This window comes from Agelaius tricolor, unplaced genomic scaffold, assembly GCF_023055355.1.
Source record: "Agelaius tricolor isolate 1412-34295 unplaced genomic scaffold, bAgeTri1.0.p SCAF_9, whole genome shotgun sequence".
NCBI lineage: Eukaryota > Metazoa > Chordata > Aves > Passeriformes > Icteridae > Agelaius > Agelaius tricolor.
The window spans coordinates 37,849,094-37,872,039 of NW_027269269.1; the positions used below are offsets into that span (position 1 = coordinate 37,849,094).

General features: G+C 40.9%; 1 protein-coding gene across 1 annotated transcript; it reads left to right on the plus strand.

Moving 5' to 3' along the window:
* The first annotated feature begins 6,255 nt into the window (after window positions 1–6,255).
* LOC139593136 (inositol 1,4,5-trisphosphate receptor-interacting protein-like 1) lies at window positions 6,256–7,279 on the plus strand. Its single transcript, XM_071433829.1, is given in 2 exon segments — window positions 6,256–6,888; window positions 6,890–7,279. Coding segments are annotated over 2 exon segments (1,023 nt in total).
* Window positions 7,280–22,946: the final 15,667 nt, after the last annotated feature.

The window sequence follows — 22,946 nt, forward strand, 5'->3', positions numbered from 1 at the left end:
ATATCTTCCACATTTCCTCTTGATATATCCAATACGCATATCAATATTATTTTTTGCCACACATTACTTTACCATATATCACATTTTCATACTTATACTTTAAACATAATCAAAATATTTCAGAACATATTGCTTCTGCCATAGGAAACACCAGAAAATCTGCCATCAGTGGTCACCCAAGAGACCAACAGAAAAAATAAATTACTGCTTAACAGAGGTGGTCTTTTACTGCAGTCAAACAGCAGCTTGCATTCAATACTTGTGGGAATACATTGGTTTGGTTTCCTTAAGACAAGAAATGCCTTAAACAGGGTGGTCCCATGAATAACTCCCTGTCTCACTTACTTGATGATAAATTCAAATATAACATAATAAGCCTTACCCATATATAACACGAGTCCATGTGAGCTCTGCTGATCATAAAGGTGCATAGACCAAGTCTGAAATGAAGAATGCTTACCCTTCATGACAGTATTTTTGCTTTCTCTTTTTTTAAAGTATCAAAGAGAATATAATTTTGAACAAAATTACAAAGTGTTTTTTTTGTTAACAATTGCAGTATTGTTGCTTTTTCTCCAAAATAAACCCAATACTCTTTAGCTGTTCTATGTTTCCATATCTAGCTTTTATCAATAACTGATAAGAAAAAAAAAAGAGGAGTAAAAAAAGAAACAACCCTCAAATCTTGTAAACGTCTCAGATTTATTTAACATAATAAATCTTTACTTCTACACCAGCAGTCACATGTATTTAAGGCCCTGCAAGGCGCTTTCTGTCACTCATTTCTGAATTAACCATCATCACCTTTTCTTTTCCCCCTTGGTAGCATTCAGGAAGGAGTCTACAGTTTCCACTGAAGAAGTCCTGGTAAATTTGGACACCAGATAAGAAAGTTAGGAGAACAAAATAGTGGAGACAGATGGACACAGAGAGTGAGGGGGGAGGAGACAGAGGAACAAGAACTCATACAGCTTTCAGGGAAAAAGGAAATATTGGAATCTCATGAAGAAGCTGGAGAGAAAAATGTATTACAATTTGGAGGGTGTAAGAGCTGATAGAACCCAACAAGAATGTCCCTCTACTATCAGCACTGCCTTCACTCTCCTGGTTGTGAGAAGTGTGCTGGCACAGCTGAGGCATGGTCACACCTTGAGGTAATGCCAAGGAACAGCGAGACCAACTTGGCAGGCACAGGTGAGGCAAGGCCTCAGAAATTTCACAGCTAATTGTGAGATGGCACAGGGCCTTTTCTTGTGTTGTTTCACTTTTCAATTTGTAAACCCTGAGATTTTCAGAATAAACCTTTGAGCATAATAAAATATCTCCTGCTAGAGCAGGTTGCTCTTAGCAACCACAGAAATCCCCCACACGCTCTTTTCTGATGTTACCAACTACTTGCACTGCTTGCCACTGCCGGGCCCTGCGAATCATCATTAAACAGCAACAAAGCCTGTGAGCCCACCCACTTGTGACTTGGTTTGCAGTCTGAGGGGTTTGTCCTGTCTTGCTCTCCTCTCAGCTCATGCATTTCCAAGCTATGAGTGATCAGGAACACCTGCTCATTCCCCCTCCTCCAGATGCACATGCACAGACTTTTGGCTGACCAAGATTGTCAAGCACAGGCAGGCCCATTGCTATCAAGCCTTTGTTGCTCCTAGACTAAAGATTTGCAATTTGCTCAATGTTGTCCTGGTGATGGGGCTTTTTTTCCTATGGGCATCTGGACCTCAGGGCATTTTATTCCTTGACTATGCAAACTCAGGAACTGCAGAAGCTCCCAGGCCAGGAAGGACAAGTGACACAACTAACTGCTTTCAGCAAGAGCTGCTACCCAGGGCAGTCTAAAATGATCATGAAACGCAAGCTGAAACATGTCTGAAACCACTTAAAAAAAAAAAAAAAAGAGTGAGAAAACTGTACTAATGTTCAGAAAGATGTTACATTTCAGCACTGGGTATGGCCAAAGGACGTGGAGAGCTTGGGAAGTCTTACTAGTCTGATGTCAAGATTATCCATCTCAAACTTTACCAGTAAGGACCTCACACACACTTAGGTTCAGAGTTCAGATCTTTAAGGAGCTCATGGGAGCAGAAGGGACTTAACAACTTTCCATTTCATAAGAAAAATTTGACAGGGTGTCAGAAGTAGTTTTTCAAGTATGACATTAATGTGCCTTGGGAAGACTATACCAGAAATCCAATGGTTGAAAAAGCCCCCAAACCCAAAAAAACCCAAAGACAAAATGACCCTTGAACTCAGCCTGGCCTGAGCAAAACCAGACAGCAAAGAAAAGTGACTTGGCACCAGCAGGAAACACTATCCAACCCTCCAGCCCCAGCACCTTCCTCTCTTCCCAGCTTCTCATACTCTAGGAATATATCAGAGTAAAAAAAAAAAAAAAACCAAAAAACCCTCATGCAACTATTTCTACTTTGTCTGCTTTAAGATGTATTCAAATGGCTAAAGCAATTTCATAATAAATAGCTTTTTTTTGTCTGGATGCAGTTTTACGTGCCAAATGTTAGCCTGAAATGAGTATTTATAGCAGAGTTTAAAGTCCCTGAAAATAGAGATTTAGACTTATAATGAAAAGGTTGACAATCTTTTGCTCTGTAGCTATATTAGCAGACCATTCTATAATAAAAAGGTGTTATTTTTATAGGAGCATTTCTAATATCACTCTAATGTAGTTAGGAAAGAATGAACTTTATGGGGTGAATGTACAATTAACACAAATATTCATGCCAAAAGATCAAACAGTAGATCATAAGAGCAGTCTATTTTGCATACAAATTTTCATAGACTGTCTGATTTTAGATTTTTACCAAAGAGAAATTCAACACCTTCTTCTATAAATCAGACTTGTTTAAGTCTTCATTAATTTAAATAATTGATATGTTGTACAGAATAGATTTTACTCCAAAGAAGTTCAGGAACAAGATTCAATGGAATAATAAATTCCGTCAATGGTAGTGAGTGGACTAACAGCAAAATATTAATAAGAGGAAATGTATGTGCAAATTCAATAACTGATGGATTTTTTAATGCATGTCACTTGGAGGACAGTATGAAGGTGGCCTTCTAGGAGCTATTAAAAAGAGAACAAATTCTGACTCCACAAAAAGGCGGGGAAATCCTCTCCAAAGATAAAGGTAATCCTAAGAAGAAATATGGGATTTCTATACAGATCACAGGAGCAAATCCTGTGTAAAAACCAGGATGTGTTTCCCTCCTTACTTGTATCAGCCCAAAGCCAGAAAATGTAGCTCTGTAGAAGGGGTTGTGGTGGTGAAGATCCCCCCAGACCCAGCATCCAGGTCAGCCTCTCTGCAAAGCTAAACCTGGGGCAATTCTTGTAGCCCTTAAGTTCTCTCCGCAAAGAGCTATAAACAATGCAATTATCAGCATCATCTCCTCTAACCCATTCTCATAGCTCTTTTTCATCTGGTGTCTTCAAAGCTGTCCCAGAAGCTCCTCTCCTAACACAGACAAGAGAGTATTTCTCAGGGTGGGCTGTGGATTTCATGTAATACATGTCACACATTTTGACAGCACAAGGAGTCTGTCCCTGCAGCCCTCACCCAGGCCACTGCTGATCCAACAACCTTGACCAGAGCCTACCTTTGGTGGCACTGCTCCAAGTCTTCCCACAGTGTAAATCTGTGGAGCTGTAACTAGGGCTAGACCAAAAGTGAGCTTTCCAAAAGGAAAAAAAGTCACTGCAAGTACTCTTGTGAAGTACTCCCTGTAGGGCAATGAACCTGTCAGTCAATAAATATAAAAAAGCCCTAGCTCCACAAGCACTTACATACCTGCTTAAATTTAAGCCTCTGAGTAGTCCCTCTGCGTGTCAGTGGGTCTTCACACTTGAAAGCAAGCAAAATCCATAAGTGTTTATAGGGTCAGGAAATAAAGCACTAAAGTTGCTTCTCCTCTCCCACACCATCTAGAAGAATTAAAAGCAAATCCTCTCAATTTGTAAGATTCGTTGTAAAAGAAGGCTACACTATGGGCCTGTTTAAATGCTGTAAGAGAAGCAATACAAGGGAAAAAAGTCTATTTTTTTTCTTCACCCTATTTTGAATTCAGTGTTGCCTTTTGTTTTCTCTTGCTTTTTCTTTCTTATTCCACTTATATTCTCTTCCTTGTTTTTAACTTAATCATTTTGATTTGTAATAATAATAAATAGCCTGAAATAGGAGCTGATTAATAGTCACGTTGTTCATTTAAAAATAATTTGATGTGAAGAGAAAATATGTTGTACCTCTTGGCTGCTTAGTTCTTAAAACTCATCAGAATTTGTTTCTTTCTTCCACTGAGGAAATAGTGTTAAAACTATGTTGCTACCCAAAGTCAGCATGTCATGCTGATAATGTGAGGAAACATCCATATGAGAGAGCCTCAAGTGTTGTAGTGTGGCCAGCTGTCATGGTTTGAGGCTGAGTTAAACAGAGTTTAGCAGGTAAAGCAGAAGTGCCATGTGTAAGCAAAGCAAAACAAGGAAGCAAGTCTCCACTTCCCATGGTCAGGTGTTCAGCCATTTCCAGGAAAGCAGGGTTTCATAACATGTAATGGTGACTTGGAAAGACAAATACCATCAATCCAAACATCCACCCATTGCTTTCTTCCCCCAACTTTTATTGCTGAGTACAACATCAAACGGTATGACACATCCCTTTGTCCCAGCAGTGTCCCTACCCAGATTTTTGCACACCCCCAGCCTCCTCAGCAAGAAGAAGAAAAGTTGTTGGCTCTGTGCAAACAATGCTCAGAACAGGCTCACACATGTCTTATCAAAACTGCTTACTACACAAATCCAAACCATAGATACAATGAAGAAAATTAATTCAAGGCCATCCAAAATCAGTACACAAATCAAAGCGACTCAAAAACCTGTTAAGAAAATTGCAAAGACATTTAAAAAACTCCATTAAAATAAACCTAAAAAGCAGCAACAGAGATCCTGCCATGGAGAAGCCCAATGCCGCCACTAGGATATTCCCTACTACACACCCAGGGGTGTCACTGAGGTCCCAAGAGCACTCCCACAAGCACAGAGGTCAGCAGCAAGGGAACCAGTTGCATCTCACAGCAGGAGATTTCCAGGAAGAAAACAATCATGGGTCAAGTAAACCACTTTCACATTTGAAAAGGGTTTGGTGGGCTTTGGCCTGTTTGGTCCAGGGAAGCCCTGAGAGTCAATTTTGACCTGTTAATCTGCTCTTGGGGTGTGTCAGGACTTTGGATGCCTGGGGCCATTCTGAGTCCCAGAACTGAAGCAGAGATGGAGGGCAGGGCTGTTCTGGCTGGGATGCACTGTGGCACCTGTGACATCACGGCAGCAGTGTCACAATGGGGGCATCTATAAGCAGCAACAGCAGGTAACGCTGTCCCAGTGCAGCCTTGGCCAGTGGCGAGCGTGCATGCAGACAGGAGGCTGTGCTGATCACTGACCGAGGCCCACAGCAGAAACGAGAGTTCCTGCGGATCCACTTCTCACAGGGCATCCAGAGGCCAGTCCCTGGTGGGAGTGCCATTTGCAGGGCACGGTGCTGCTGCTGCTGCTGGGGCAGCGGCACAGGCCTCGCAGCCTGCCAGCTGCCTGTGCCCTCTGTGCTGCCCTCAGATCCCTGGGGCTCCTGTCTCCACTTCCCCCAGTACTGCCTCCCTCGCTCCCACCCTTCCATACCCACTGACTCCCTTTCCCAAATTCTGAGGCCATGGTTTCCACCATGTTCCTGCTGTTGCTGGTGCAAGGCCTCTTCCAGTACCCGCAGCAGGTCGGCGATGGACTGGATGAGGCTGTGCTGGAGCACATGCAGAAGCGTGCTGAGTATCTCAACGAGCAGATGACTCAGCTGATGCAGGAGCTGGAGCAGAAGAGCCTGGAGCAGAGTGGTGGTGCCTGGGGATCCCTGCTTGGGTGGCAGTTCTGGGTTGTTCTTGGAATCCTTGTCGTCCTCTTGGCACTGTGGTTTGGACACAAGAAAATGAGATGTAATCCAGACAGCAGTGGCCCAAGGGAGAGCTCCTTCAGCAACTTGGTGGATGAAGAAGATGGGAACAATGTTGTGGCAAGGGAAGAAATACAAAGCAACAATGTAAATGTGGAAGAAGAGCAAGACCACAATGTCGAGAGTAACCATCAAAGAATTTTCGAGGAGGTGGTCCAGTGGCCTGCTGCATATCTGGTTGAGCACCTTGTTGAGAACATGGTTGAGAACCTCAGTGATGATTGACCTGAAGGGTAAACTCATGGAGATCTTCAGGCAAGGCTTATCAGACGGTTTCTACCCAGTGCCACAGGAAGCCATCGGAGTGGGCAGCGCCTTTGAAGGCTGGAGTCCCCGTGCACACGACGTTGTGTATCCTGTGCTTGTAGCCCTGAGACTCCCTCCAGGACATGCCTTCCACCTGGAGCTGGACACTGCAGGGATGCCCCAGAGGAGCTTCTGTGTCCGTGTGGAGCTGCTGTGCACATGCACTCTCCATTTGGGAGAGGACATGCTATTTTTCCTCCATCACCCTGAGCAGGAGCTGAGAAGGAAACAGGAGCCCAGCCTCCTGCACACCCTGTGCACTGGCTCCTACCTAGATGTGGAGAAAACTGTCCCATGGTTTTGCCGCTTTGTGAGAGTAGCCTGGCTGCTTTTGCCTCAGTCCTGCCACTGGCATTTAATGTTGCAGCCCTGCAGCCGCTGCTGCAAATTTCAGCTAAGCAAAGACAACGAAAGCCTCACTGCTGAGGTGATCTTTGGAGTACAGCAAGGAGACTCAGCCATCTTTGTGGGCAGCCAGCCATCAGCAGTAGGCATGCCAAGCACAAGGTCGATTGAGACTTATGCTGTGGCAGAGGCAAAATCCTTTAGGCACATTTCCAGGCAGGCCCCCCACAGGACAGCTGGCGCTGCAATGCCTACAGCTCCTCACTGGCAGCCTAACGCGTGTAGGTTTTTCCAGCTACACCTTGAAGACCACACTGATGCAGCTCCTGAGCACCGTGCCCCTGACTCAGTGGCACAGGAAGGATTTTGGGCAGAGGCTGATGGATATCTTGAAGTACCTCCACTCCTTGCTGAAGAAAAATTGACTGCACCACTCTGTCATGGGCAACGAGACGTTTCCTATGGAGATCTGTTTGCCCTCTGACTTGAGGCTGGCTGAAGCACTGAACCCCTTTCAACACCTGGCCAGCAATGCAGATGCTCATGTGAAGGCCATGCAGGAGTGCATTTGCCTGCTGCATGGGCTCAAAGAACTGCTGATCCATGGCCAGTGAAAGAAATGCTTGTGCCCAGAGCTGTGCTTGTGGGGCCTCTGGACAGAACCTGTACATATCAATGTCCCATAGTTAGTGCATATATAGTACACATGTATACCCTCTAATTAGTGCATTTACTATAGATATTAAGACCCATTACATAGTGCATTTCCTACATATAGTAAGATAGTTATTGCATTTTCTATATATTATCGATCCTCTAGTTAGTGCATTTAGCAAACCTGTAGCTTCCTTGCTATTCCTTCAATAAACTGGACAGTTCGAGTATCTTGATTGTGCAAGCTCTTCTTGAACTCAACCAGACATGTAGGATTGGTGAATTGCACTAGTTGGGAATTTGTGACTGGCTGGGAGTAAGGACTGTTAGAAACACCCCCCCCCACCTTTTTTAACAAAGGCACACCATTCTCAGTGAGCAGTGCTTCTATCAATGGTCCCCCTGGTGTGGCGGCCACTGAAGACCATGCTGGCTACAAAGATGACTCTTCCCTGTGTTCCCTTTGCACTCTCAGGCCATGCTGGCCATTTCACATGGCCTCAGAAAGTCCCTGGCAGCTCTGGCTGGGCAGGGAGCAAGCAAGAGGCACCGCTGCTGTGCCTGCTTGTGTCCATTGGGGAGACAGTGAAGATTCTGCTCATTCCAGACACTCTCCATGGCTTTGTCACAGCAGAAATGAACTTGTTGCACATGCAGAGCACTGTGCTTTGCTGGTGATGGGAGTTCCCCCCAGGAAATCAGCCCCCACAGCTACTCATCACCCCTGGTCAAGTTCTCTTTGCAGTTTAGGTCAGTGGCCTGCAGTGACCTGGAACAGAGGTTCTGCCATGGAGAGGCCCATACCACCACTGGTATATTCACTACTACACACCCAGGGGTGTCACTGAGGTCCCAAGAGCACTCCCACAAGCACAGAGGTCAGCAGCAAGGGAACCAGTTGCATCTCACAGCAGGAGATTTCCAGGAAGAAAACAATCATGGGTCAAGTAAACCACTTTCACATTTGAAAAGGGTTTGGTGGGCTTTGGCCTGTTTGGTCCAGGGAAGCCCTGAGGGTCAATTTTGACCTGTGCATCTGCTCTTGGTGTGTGTCAGGTCTTTGGATACCTGGGGACATTTTGAGTCCCCGAGCTGATGTAGAGATGGAAAGCAGGGCTGTCCTTTGCCATGATGCACTGTGGCACCTGTGACATCACGGCAGCAGTGTCACAATGGGGGCATCTATAAGCAGCAACAGCAGGTAACGCTGCCCCAGTGCAGCCTTGGCCAGTGGCGAGCGTGCACGCAGACAGGAGGCTGTGCTGATCACTGACCGAGGCCCACGGCAGAAACGAGAGTTCCTGCGGATCCACTTCTCACAGGGCATCCAGAGGCCAGTCCCTGGTGGGAGTGCCTTTGGCAGGGCACGGTGCTGCTGCTGCTGCTGCTGCTGCTGCTGGGGCAGCGGCACAGGCCTCGCAGCCTGCCAGCTGCCTGTGCCCTCTGTGCTGCCCTCAGATCCCTGGGGCTCCTGTCTCCACTTCCCCCAGTACTGCCTCCCTCGCTCCCACCCTTCCATACCCACTGACTCCCTTTCCCAAATTCTGAGGCCATGGTTTCCACCATGTTCCTGCTGTTGCTGGTGCAAGGCCTCTTCCAGTACCCGCAGCAGGTCGGCGATGGACTGGATGAGGCTGCGCTGGAGCACATGCAGCAGCGTGCTGAGTATCTCAACGAGCAGATGACTCAGCTGATGCAGGAGCTGGAGCAGATGAGCCTGGAGCAGAGCAGTGATGCCTGGGGATCCCTGCTTGGGTGGCAGTTCTGGGCTGTTCTTGGAATCCTTGTCATCCTCTTGCACCGTGGTTAGGAGTCATGAAAATGAGATGGAATCCAGAAAGCAGTGTCTAGAAGGAGAGCTCCAGCAGCATCTTGGTGGAGGAGGAAGAAGGGGACAATGTTGTGGCAAGGGAAGAAATAGAAAGCAACAGTCTAAATGTGGAAGAAGACGAGGTTGGAAATGAAGAAGACCATGACCACAGATGACTCGGCTGATGCAGAAGACCATGACCACAGATGACTCGGCTGATGCAGGAGCTGGAGCAGATGAGCCTGGAGCAGAGCAGTGATGCCTGGGGATCCCTGCTTGGGTGGCAGTTCTGAGCTGTTCTTGGAATCCTTGTCATCCTCTTGCACCGTGGTTAGGAGTCATGAAAATGAGATGGAATCCAGACAGCAGTGTCTAGAAGGAGAGCTCCTTCAGCATCTTGGTGGAGGAGGAAGAAGGGGACAATGTTGTGACAAAGGAAGAAATAGAAAGCAACAATGTAAATGTGGAAGAAGACGAGGTTGGAAATGAAGAAGACCATGACCACAGGTTGTGCCCAGAGCTGTGCTTGTGGGGCCTCTTGACAAAGACTGTACATATTTACATCCCATCGTGCATTTAATGTACACATATATACCTTTAATTTAGTGCATTTCTACAGATATTAAGACCCTTATTTAGTGCATTTACTATATAGAGTAAGACCCTTAGTTATTGCATTTTCTATATATTATTTAGACCCATTAACTAATGCATCTAATGCATTGAGTAATGCTAAACCTTTCTTGCTATTCCTTCAATAAACTGGACTGTTCTAGTATCTTGATTATGCAAGCTCTTCTTGAACTCTACCAATCCTGTAGGATTGATGAGTTGCACAAGTTGTGAATTTGTCACTGGCTGAGAGTGGGGACTGTTAGAAAAAACCCCTTTTTAATAAAGGCACACTGTACTCTCTGTGCAGTGCTCCTCTCAATCGCCTCCCTGGTGTGGCAGCCACTGAAGACCATGGTGGCTACAAAGATGACTCTTCCCTGTGTTCCCCTTGCACTCTCAGGCCATGCTGGCCATTTCACACGGGCTCTGAAAGTCCCTGGCAGCTCTGGCTGGGCAGGGAGGAAGCAAGAGGCACCTCTGCTGTGCCTGCTTGTGTCCATCCCAGATGCTCTCCATGGCTTTGGCACTGCAGAAATGAACTTATCGCACATGTAGAGCTTTGTTCTTTTCTGCCAGTGGGAGTCGCCCTGTGGAAATCAGACACCTTATCTGCTCATCACCCCTGGGCACGTTCTCTTTGCAGTCAAGGTCATCTTGCAGTGGCACAGCAGGAACAGAGATCCTGCTATGGAGAAGCTCTGTGTCACCATGAAGATATTCACTACTATGTACCCAGTGGTCTCACAAGTGACTCCAAAACCTAGTAAAGTGCAAAGACTTCTAAAATGAGATGGGAAAATCCTGTGTGGTCTTCCAAGACTCTCATTTGAAAAACCCCAACATATCTGGATAGTGATTTTATGGACAGAAATGTCTTTATTTTAAATAACACTTTTCATGGGGTAGAGTTCTATGCATGATTATTATTAACCAGATTTATTTAGGAGTTGTGGTTCTAGATATACATTTTAAAACCCTTTGGTCAACTGCAATCTGTGCAAGAGGCAATTGCAACAGCAGTTTTTCAATAATTCATTAAAAAGAGCTAGAGGATGAGCTGGTTATTAAAAGATGCTGCCTTTGTGCATAGCTTACTGTGGTAAGGCATGGATTCTGTCTGTCTTTTCCAGAAAGAAAATGCTTAAAACAATGATTATACCTAAGAAGTGAATATTAAATGTTTAATTTCTTTCTTTAGATCAAGTCACAATTATTTTTTGTGCTGAGGTTTGGGTCCATGACAAGATTTATAGTCTGTAGGAATACACAGTTCCTCAGGACACAAAAGTTAGTGACTTTTTAAATTTTCTTGTATAAAATCATGAGTTTTCTAGTGACCTTTCCATTGCTTAAGCCTTATGCAGGTTGCAACCATTTAATTTTTTTTCTGCTCCATCAGTAGGCATATACATTATAGAAAAATGCTTTTCACTGTCCCATTTCCCAGTTTAGAAAAATAAGACATACATTCAATGCTTGGTTCTGAGACAGTCTAACTCCTCCAGTCTCTAGTTTTTAAAGAGTCAGAAAACCAATGAAGCTCATATCTCACAGCATCTTTTTGGCATGTTGAACTGAACTGAAGCACTGTTGATCAGCTCCTATTATTAGATATTGATTCCCCTGCAAAAGTGACAAATTTCCTTCAAAAAGCTGGGTAATTCAATGTACTCACCTCACACTGCACACATGTTTTCCATTAAGAACCATCAGGAACTAGCACACATGTATTTAGGGAACAAGTTCTGTTTCTTTGTGCATGTGTGTTCCATAAAATAAATTTTTTCCGTACCATGAAATTGAACAACCTTATGTCCACTGCCGACAATGGAATATAGCCATTGACTTCAACGTGCTTTATATCAGGCCCTCTGTACTTACTTCTAGCTGTTCCAAGCACACATTTCCCAGGGCCTAATGTGGGGTTAGTCACTTGAAATCATTCTGTACCTTAATAGCACTTCATTATGGATGATAAAACTTCTTTCACAATAAAATGTTTTAAATACTGCTTTTGTTTGGGGAAACAAGCTCATGATTAATTCGCTATGTGTATTTAAGAACTGCACCCTTCTCTAGAGAAGGTTAATGGTGAATTTTCTGCAACTAATACCTTCAATTTAATCACCAAGTTAATTCAATGTAAGAACATCAATGGTTTATTTGGCAAAAATACTTGCATGAAACATTATGAAAAAGGTTCAAGAGTGTAAATCTATATAGTGCCCTTTAAAGTTATGATTACTACACATTTATGAGAGTATAACAAAAAGGAATTAGATTACTTAAAACCAGAGGAGGAATGCTGTTACCACAAGAAAAACAGTAGAATTCCCCAAGTTGAACATTCTCTTCTTGCTTCCTTATATGTCTGGATCCACAATAAGCCTTTCTCCATGCCACTTTTCATGTGTTTCTCCAGGCCACTTTTCATGTGTTTCTTTGTAAAATGTTAAAGAAAGTTCACACACGGGGAAAAATCAAGCAACATTTGACCTATACAATTTTAAATTAAAGTCCTTTAATGTTTTACTACTAACCAGATTTCCAGAAAGAAAGTGGCTTTTCTCTTATCTGTCATTTTGTAAACATTAAAGTCATCCAAACTTCATTGCTGTTGCTGTTGTTTTTCGTGCTGATTTTATCAGATTGAAATCCTAGGTTTCTTCCCTTTATCAGTCACTCATAATTTTTGTTTAAATTTCTGAAATTTTTGTCTTGAGAGATTGAAGAGATAGCACTGTTTTTCTCCCACATCCCTTAGCTTTCCATCCATATTTCTGCTACTTTGTACCTACCAGCGCTGCAGTCATTTAATTATCTGGTTTCAAAACTCTCATGTGTTGTCTGTGGTTCATTCAGATACGTACGGATCTCAAGGGCAGAAAGGATCACAGTGAACATCCATCACAGTCTAGCTCAGTCCATAGGACTGCTCTTCATCAGACTCTGCTTAAATTGAATGGTTATGCTTGAACTAGCCTGGGGCTTTTAGGAAAAGCAAACAAACAGCTATATCAGCTTAAAAGTTACCCACGCCAGGGAAGCCAAACCAACCTTCATTATATAGTTTCTGGCCTCTGGTTTTTAAAAACACTCTGCTTTCAGAATGATTTTTTTCACTTCATCTATCATATTTCAATTCTCCAAAAGCCCATTATAAATAATATTACTAAAACAACTATAATGGAGTTTAAAAAAAAGGACTCTATTTTCTGTTAAACAAGACAGCCTGTCAGAGAAGGAGATAACTAGTTAAATGCCACCGATGAAAGATTTCATTTGTGATGACTACAGTTCTCTGTCATACACCTGGGGGAATTCCAAAGTGATTAACTCCTTTTCATGATTGCAAGGCAATGTGCTTCCTCCCCAGGCTATTCCCACTGTGCAGCACATTGACTCAAGTTCCACTCACTTCTGGCACGGAGGCAACAGTCATTATTATTGAGAAAGTATCACCCTTCTTCTGAAAGCAGTTCCTTCAGCAATTAGTCCCAGAGGAAGCAGAGTTGTGGCCATGCTTTACACAGTGATCAAGCCAAGCTATGGCAGATTTCTAGAGAATGTCTCAATACTCATGTTGCTCATGTCCCTCAGTCCTGCTCATCCTTGGCTCATTAAAGAACAGAACTTCTGATTTCTGGTCTTCTCTCTTGTCAATACTTTCTCCAGAATATCCGGAGTAAGAAGTCTGAAACTTCAGTAACTTCACATAATATATCAAACTGGAATCCAACTTTTTTATCTATAGATTCTTATAACTTTATTTTGAGGAACTGGCAAGTGTCTCTATTTTAGTACAGCAAAAAGGGAGGAAATTACATTTTCTTATTTTATGAGACACTGCAATCCTTTAGTTAAAACAATTCAGATCACCACAGAAACTAGATAACGTGAATACATGGGCTCAAAATAAAGGTGAAACTATCACACTTTAAAAAAAAAGTATTAAGAATTTACTCGGAGATAAAAAATTAAAAGAAAAATGAAGTATTGTTAAGATTACTAGAATGAGTTGCAAATTTGAAATAAACTTTTGTTCTTTAATTATTTGGGCACAAGATTTCAAAGGGTTAAGGTTCATTTTCTTCCTGTCTTAGACTGAAGGCAGGTGAGGTTCAAGAGTTATTTTAAGTAGAGTGCAGTCTAAAATTTCTAAAAAAGACAAGTGACAAGCTATGATCTTTAACATCTGTTCATGCATATGGAATAAAGAGACTTATTCTTTTAAAAATACCAAGGATTCCTTCCTTCTTTTCCTACACCTCCATTTCCCCTAGCTCTCAACTTCTGGTGTTGTACTCTCTGTTCAGGGAGAGCTGATGGAAGCCGAATAGCCAACAGCTTTGTTACTCTCTGTGGTGTGTTTAAATTCTTCTCTCAAGCTACAGCAATAGTTTATGATGTGTCTGACATGTCATCAGAATTGTAATGCTTAATTACCAGACACTGCAGAGACACAAAACTTAGAGGCAGCCTCTTTGCAACAGAGGAGTGGAGGCTCATCTGTAGATGAATGGGGGTGAGGATGATAAATGGCATAAAATTACTATTGTACTCTGAGTGAAACAAGGCTGAATGCTCCATATCTGGTGCATAGCAAGATTTTTTTTTTTTTTTTTTATGCTATGCAGCATTTATTTTGCTTGGCTGGGGCATTCCAACATTATAAATTCCCTTTATGTATTAACCACTGCCCTCCTGGCAGGGACTTGAGCCAGCTGTTAATGGTTTTGTTGCTGGGGAAAAAAAATAAATTCAAAAAATGGTGTGTCCTTGACATGTCACTGGTATAAATAAATATTTTCAGAGAAGGATGGGAGCTTAGATGCTATAATTTTTACTTGACAGATTAGGACAACTGGGTTGAGAGTATCTGACAGCTAGATACAGTCTGATTTATAAGACTGAGTAGGGAAGCATGACAGACATATGTATTTATTAAAGATACGCTTACAAAATGTTCCAGTTTAATTTGACAACTCTGCCAGCTAAGGCCTCAGGAAGTGCAAGGATATTACTCTCTATATACCATCATTACACTATGGTTTCAGCAGAAGTTAAAAATCAGAAAGAAATAGTTTTAATAAATTCTATGTACACCCATTAATAGATATAAAACAAATGTATCTTTTAGCAAAATAAATTACAAAAGCTGAATTATTCCACATAGTCAATGTAGAAAAAATGAATATGTATAATGCATAAATATACAGCACTGCACAGTGTTATGACTATAATATTCAAGTATATATCAGGAGAAATACTGTCATGGCAACATACTAGCATAGAAATATTCTTTTTTAATTTATAAATTCAAACTGAGGACAGCATGTACAAGATGCTTTTTTTCCCCCTAGAAATGTATGAGAAAAATGCAGACATTCTTCTACCACTGAAACAATAATCCAGTGTGTTTTACTTCTGCAAGTCAGCTTTCTCACCACTGTCACTGCAGCTCACCTCATATTTATCTATCAGTCAAGATTTCAGGGAACTCAAACAATCTGTACTTTACATTTTTCCTGCTCCATAACAATTGCTTCTTTCAAATACAGGTTTTCAGCATTTCTTGTTGATATACCCAATCTCCTAGGAGAGAAAGTAAACAAAATTAAACAGCCTATCTATTCGGCATTGACTCCTTCTTCCAGCATTTTGGTAACTTCAAATAAGTGAAATCATACCCCTAATATTTCTACCTGCAGTGCTGGAACTACAAGGAATCCATGTGCCTTACTTTTGGGACAGCAACATAACCACACTGGCATCAAGGAACCAATTGACAGGCACAGCATTGTAGTTTAGATGAATGTAAAATCAATGCACGAGTAAATCACACACCTAGAGAGAAAAACTTCCTCCTAATTTTAAAGAACTTATGAGTTCTGCCTCATTCTTTAGGAAACCTTCATCAAGAGAAACCTTTATCAAGAAAGACAGTGACTTTCCTACATTCTTACTAAACTCCTACTAAGCCTTCAGGCCCTTCTTGAAGTATAAAATTTTCTTGGGGGAGTGGAGAGAAGCATCATGATTCAAGTTTTAAATTTTTAAGCAACAAAAGTGAAGAAGAAAAGCTATTTCACAAAGTTTTAATGCTCTCTCTCCCTTGTCCTTCCTGTTGAAATTCAAATTATCAATCAATTCTTTTTGGAACCTTAGCATGCTGGTATCTACAGGCAACATATTTCTAGTGAAATCAGTACTGTAGTAAGGCCAGTTTGATCTCCATGCAGATAAGTAGAGTACATACACACAAACAATATTAGATGTGTCCAGAAATCTCAGTAAACTTAGATTAGACCAGACCTTAGTACTGTTGAACAAGTTTTACACTCTCTTTCCAAAAAAAAAAAAAAAGGTGAAAAAATAACTCAAGGTTAAAAGGCAATGAACTAGCATTTTGAGAAAAGTCTTGAAAACTTTCACTCCCATATCTAGCACAGGACTGCAAATGAGGCAAGAGGGAAGGGAAGGAGGCGGGCCAGTTGACAAGACAAAACCCAAATAAATTGCAAAGACTCACTATTTTATGTAGTGAAATTGATAAACAAATCAAAGTAGTTGAATATAAATCAATCTTAATAACTATTTTAAACACATAAATCTAATTATATTATCTCCCAAGAAAAAGTGATAGCCTTGTTCTATTTTTCTGCAATCCAACTTTTTACACCTGCTTACATTTTCCACTTGGAGATGTGGCTATAAGTCTTGATTTACCCTGGGAAAATCCTTCACACTTTTGCTTCTCATCTTTCTTACTGACAGCCAAGTACTAAGTCTAAGCTTAAAGAACTGCTGTGCATCAATAGACCATAAATTAGTAACTCTGATAAACAAGAGGAGAAAGCATTGCACAAGAAACTGATACATCAAACAAAGAAAAAATGACAAGAAGTAAAGGAATGCAAAGACAACTTTTTTTTTTCCTACAATCAATTTCTTTTTTTACCCCAAAGGACAGCAGAAATTTGTGGACTACAGTTGTTAAAATTCATCTCTAATAAGTAGGATCACTCACCTACAGCAAGCTTTTGCTGAATTTTAAATCCTTTAAAGAAAAGAATAAATCTTTATATGCTGTTATATACCTGAGATCTGGTGTGTTTACAATGTATCAGGATAGCTCAAATACATGTTACTATGCTAATAAAGATGTTAATGTAGCTTAAGGCACATATGTGCCATGAATAAAATTTGCCATTCCACTTGTGTAGTGTGAGAGAAAAGAACAAAAAAACCTCTGTCCAGTTTGCAGCTATATACAACAAAAATATGTGCAGATTTTCAGCAAAGTGATTACCACTCAAAAGTATTTCAGAAATAGGAAAAAGTTTAATCGACTGAAAACACTTCTGACTACGTGGTTTATTTTTGAGAAGCTTATTTCTACATTGTAAGTGTCAATGATAATTTTTGATGCATTAAGAACTTTTATCTCAGCTGATGACACTATAGATCATAGTTACAAACTGAAAAGAAAGAAAAAAATTAAATCTTAAAAGAAAATTAAATTAAACTTTAGTCTGGAGTGCTAATCCAGGCCCAGACAGTATTTCAATAGATTTCCTCAGCTTCAAATCCCTAAAATATTTAATAGGAACTTTTGGGATTTGTTAAAGAGATGCAGGCTACAACATGTAGTTAAGCCTTCTGTTGAGCAACCATCTTCATCATTGAGTTCTCCCAATTTCCTTTTATTTCTTTTTGTGGATTTGCACCTCAACAAAATATTACTTTGTTTTCAGATAGAGGGAGAAAAGTCCCCATGTCTATTGCAGGTAAAAATTGATAGAAGGATCTGACCCCAGACCCAACCCATATATAGTGTTCTTAGACCTCACATCATCATCTCTTCAAATTTGGATGAAAACCACACAAATTAAAATTTCAATGGAAATACATTTGCAAACTCAAGTAGAAAGCAGCTTGTGCCATTCTTTAATCGCTTCACAGTCTGTATGTTATTACTGCTATTGAAATTGATGGCAAGAATACAACACCAAGTCTCTGCACATGATTAACTTTTTATTCTTCCTGTAACTTGCTATAAACCTCAAATGAACTCGCAGGTTGGCAAGAGTATGTTAACAGCTAGATGCCAAACTGTAAGAGACATTTTTTCCAAACAGCATCACCTTCCCTGGAAGTGTTTCCCTTTCCCTCTCCTCTCCATTTTTTCCTTCATCTCCCGATAGCTATTATAGTTGGTTGCATATTTCATTTGTATTTGGGACTTAAATCCTTCAAAAAGTCTTGATCCTAGACATAAAACACTCCATGAAGAGATTTTTCCTCCTTTCAGCTCCAGCCTTGCTTTTTTTTTTTTTTTTTTTTTTTTTTTTTGCTGAGAAATGCTGCAAAAAAAGACACCAATTATTCCAACTGGCCCAAAAGCAAAGGGCCAGACTGGGCTCACTCACCCATTTTCCATAGATCCCAGAAGAGGAATTGATGTTGCAGCATTACTATACAACTTCAGCCGTTGTTTTCTTTAGTCTATTTAGCAAGTGATGCCAGATTATTCAGTGCCCAAGGAATCAGCTTTGTTGCTGCACGGTCCTGCAGGAACCACTTCAGTTCTCAGGCTCAAAAGTCACCTGTGTCAGCCAGAACAGGATCCCTCTTCAGATCTTGTGAACATACTTAATGGAAGGTCCAAAGGTCATTGCTAAAGGCCTTATTTTGCAGAAAGACCAAAAAGACTTAAAAATACCTGCAAGGGCTTGGCTTAGTACAGGACTCAGAGATGAAAGCCTGACAGGATTTCCCACAAAATTTCTTTGGAAAAAGGAACAAGGTTTGGCCAAATCATCTCCTTTTTAACATGCCTTCACTTGTTGAAAATCGTAGAATCACAGAATGATTTGGGTTGGAAAGGACTCAAAGATCATCTAATTCCAAACCAGCTGAGGACAGGGCCACCTTCCACTACTCCAGGTTGCTCAGAGCCCCATCCTGTCCAGGAAGACTTCCAGGGATGGGACATCCACAGTTTCTCTGGATGCCAGGGCCTCATCACGCCTCCTAATATCTAATCCAAACCTACTCTCTGCCAGTTTGAGGCCAGTCCCCCTTGTTCTGTCACTCCAAGCCCTTGTAAATAGTCTCTTTCTGGTTTTTTTGTGGGCCCAGGAAGGCTGCAATCAGGTCACCGGGAAGACTTCTCTTTTCCAAGCTGAATAATCTGAAATCTCTCAGCTGTTTCTTATAGGAGAGCTGCTCCATCCCTCTGATCATCTTAGTGGCCTCGGTCCAACAGGTCCCTGTCTTTCCTGTGCTGGGGACTCCAGGGCTGGGTGCAGCAATCCAGGTGGGGGTCTCATTCCCATTACATCCAGTAGGTGAAAAATGAATGCCCTTGCATGTCAGTAATGTGGAATCTCAATTGCATACTGAAGCAGCGAGACTTTTCAATTCTATGCTGATAAATTTGTTCCTTTGAAAATGTGGAACATATTTCAAAAATATCAATGTGATGCCTCAGTGAACATCCCTTTATTGAAAAGCCACAGTAATGATACAACTCTGGTCACAAACAAATGGCCTGACAAAGTCCAGATACAGACAGTCAAGGTCCTCTTCTGCCTTCACAATCACAAGACTGATTACAGTGGAAGTGGCTCCCCCATGCACCTCAGGGAGTAATTGGCCTTTAGTTTCCAACACCTTTCGGTCCATGTTGTTTGGATGATGAAAGCTTTCCTCTTTTGCTGCTATCAGCACCATTTTCTATCTATATAGCTTTTGTGAACATCATGGCATTTTGCTCTGAAGGGGGAAATCTCTATCTGCATTACTAGAAATGAGAAGAGAAAACCAAAAATATTGAATGACAAACTGACATGCTCAAAGCTATTGGCAGCTACAAATAATATTAAGTGTCAGACATCCAGTCCACCATGCTCTATCTATTCAACCTAATGCAAGAGCTGCTAGATTCCTTGGAGATTGTACACTAATAAAACAGAAAGAAAGAAAGAAAATAAAGCACTGTGAAACAAATAATAAATTATACAATGTTAAAACAAGGATTGAAATGATTGGTGACATCGGAAAAGAGGAGTCTGGGCAGCAACACAAAAACAAACAGGCACCAGAAAGTAAGAGAAGAAACATCAAAAGATAACACCATCAAGCAGCCATCAAGACTTAAATTTGTTTTGCAAAACCAATTTCATATAAATCAAGAGGAGACATATCAGAATTTAGGTGAGGTTTGAGTGTCAGCTTGAATTTACAGGAACTAAATATAGAAAAGTTATTAAAGTTGTGTAATTGTTAAGTTGTTATACCTTTGTTTGGCATTCTGGAGGAAAACTAAATGGAAAGATCTTGCCTTTACAGCTCTCTGTTGTCATTTGGCTAGTGGTTTTTTCTCTGGAGTTTTGCATGTGCAAATAGTATAACCAACTACTAAATCTGAGCCACAACTTCATTTTCTACTTTCTCTGGAGTCCAAAAACCAGGACCAGAATATTTTCCTCTGTGATGTTGTTCCACAACCCTAGGCCAGAAGGCTGGCCAATACTTTTAGCACCTCTGAAGACCCCCTGTTGTTTGACCAAAGGGCTTGGAAGGCATTTCTGACAGCTGGGGTTGAGCTTAGCAGCCTGCAGAGATATCTACTGGCATCCCACTCGTGCCATCCCAGCAGTGCTAGGGGCTGTGGCAAACCCTTCACTCCCAGGGAGTGGTGGCCGTGCCCTCTCTCTGCTGACCTTCAGGGCCAGCTGCAGGGCACAGCAGCCCTGGGCTGAAGTCCTATTGCTGTGACCATGGCCAGAGTGGGATGGTTTTTCTCCCTGGTTTTTCAGTTCCTGTTCAAATCAGTGAGTTGTGAGCACGTTGGGCTCCTTTCCCCACACCAAAGAGGTCTGAGAAACAGAAAACAGATGACTGGGTAAAATATTGTATGGGATATTAATAATGTCATTTCCAGGCTTCTAAGGTTACAAAGACTTCAGCCCTACAGAGTGTTTATTATGTAACTGCTCCCCATTAGTTTATATATATACAAACTGGTAGAAAAAAAACATTTACATGGGAATGAATAATTATGGTTACATGCAACATGTTGCATGTCAAGAAAAATAATATTGGCGTTCCTGTTTGAAACATAACCTCGAAGTTTCAGAATATAAAATAATTGCCAATTTCATATTTGTATATATGTGATGTATAAAACAATATTTGTTGGATAAAAGACAAATTCTACAGTTACAGTTTAATTCAGTTTTATGGTGTAAGGAAAGAGTCTGTCTGCACAGGACACTGTGGAAAGCATAACTTCAAATGGCAGTAAATTGGACACAAAATTAATAACTTTATCCATAATACTTATGAAAATATCACTCTTCATAGAATAAGAGGAGTACAGGCTCAGAAATGTGTAGGAAATAAGAAGTGCAATAAAGAGTGTGATGAAAATATCTATATATATTTCACATTTCTTCCTAATTTTCACAACCATTCCGCATCACAAAGATATTTTAGGCTGTTTTGAATACCATCTATGCAAAAATTTATCTTCAACTGATGTCTGAATTGTAGACATGCATTGTGAGACAAAAATATTAGGACACAGAAATATTCATCAAAATCCTAATTTATTTTGAACTGTTTCTGACACTTGAAATGATGAAAGCAAGCTTATTTCACATTTGCAAACTTCAACCAAATAGTTTGACTTGAGGAATTAGATTACAGTTGCCATTGATTTATAATTCTGAAAAACCCCCATGACAACAGGTTCTCACAGAAAGTACAGATTTTGACTTTGAGGACCTCAGGAAAAAAAAAAAAAAGCCAGTTATACTTGTGCTTCCAGGCATCAGTTGTAGCTGTATTCTTTCTGTACACATTCTGTTCTTTCCTTCCTACTGGTTAAAAAGTAACACAGGTTTGTCCTTTAGCATGAAAACATTCCAGACATATCTTTAATGAAGTTAGATGTTAATGAATAAATAAATAATAATCATGATTAAAAATAAAGGTAACTTGAAAAAAAAAATTAATATCTGCTATGGCTGGGCTGCTTGGGACTTTCATGGCAGAGTTCTTCAGCTATTAGCTGTTCTATCACAAAATATGATCCTGGTGCAACCACAAAATTTAACACATTAATAAAAGCAACTGATCAATACAGCAGTACCAGCAGTTGGCCATCTGTAAAGTTCAACATTTAATCATAATTAAGTCAGGAAAAGCTGACAAATGCAAGCATAAGAAATCACACAAAAACAATGCAATAGAAGTAACCAAGCACCCTAAAATCGTCAATCTGGCCAATTCTGACACTGCTTTCAGTTATTTCTAAATTAATCTGGAATAAAAATTAATCCTTAATGCGTATCTTTTCCAATTATCATATTAAGATTTGAGTTAAACCAATAAATACAGCAATGTTTTAATTATATTAAACCATATGAAACACCCAATAAGGAAGAGTGTGTGTGCAGATAACATTAAAAAAATTAATGTAATAAAATTAGTGGTGTGTTTTCTTTCCCATGCAGTATTGTGCTGCTATCACAGCAACCCCTGTTGGTCGGTAGATGGGTGTAAGGAAAATGGAGAATTTACAGCTTTGGATATGATTTCTTTTCCTAGGGCACCAGGTGCTTTAAATGCCACCAGAAGGATGCTCTTGGCAGTGCCATACTGTCCAACATGGCTTGGCATAGATTAGCTCAAAGCTTTTGTGTCTTTGCAGACTTTGATTAAGGGCCAGTGCTAGAACTCCTATGGGCTTTTACTTGATCCAGTGCAGCATAGGGATTTTTTCTTTTCTTTTTTTTTTTTCTCATAACAGCTGCCAAAAATATGCCAGTTAAGATAATTACATTTCAATTTAAATTGGTAATTTAATGGAAAATTTTAAATAAGGATGTAGGGCAGAATTTTACTTCCAACCCTATCCCACAGCACCTTTTGTCTGTTGTAGATGATTTAGGAGCCCAATATCCTATTTTTGGCTCTCAGTGACACCCGAGAGTTTAGAAGTCTCCACAGTTTTTTAGGATTGTCTCTTCAATCTCTTTTAAGCCTGCAAACCTCACCTGAATTTAGTTTCACCTGTCCACTCTTCACTGTTTCATTGACTACCTGTCTTTATGAGTCACAACATACGCAAAAACCAAATTATTCATCAAGATATTTGCTCCCTTTCGAGAGGAGAAGTAGAAGAACCC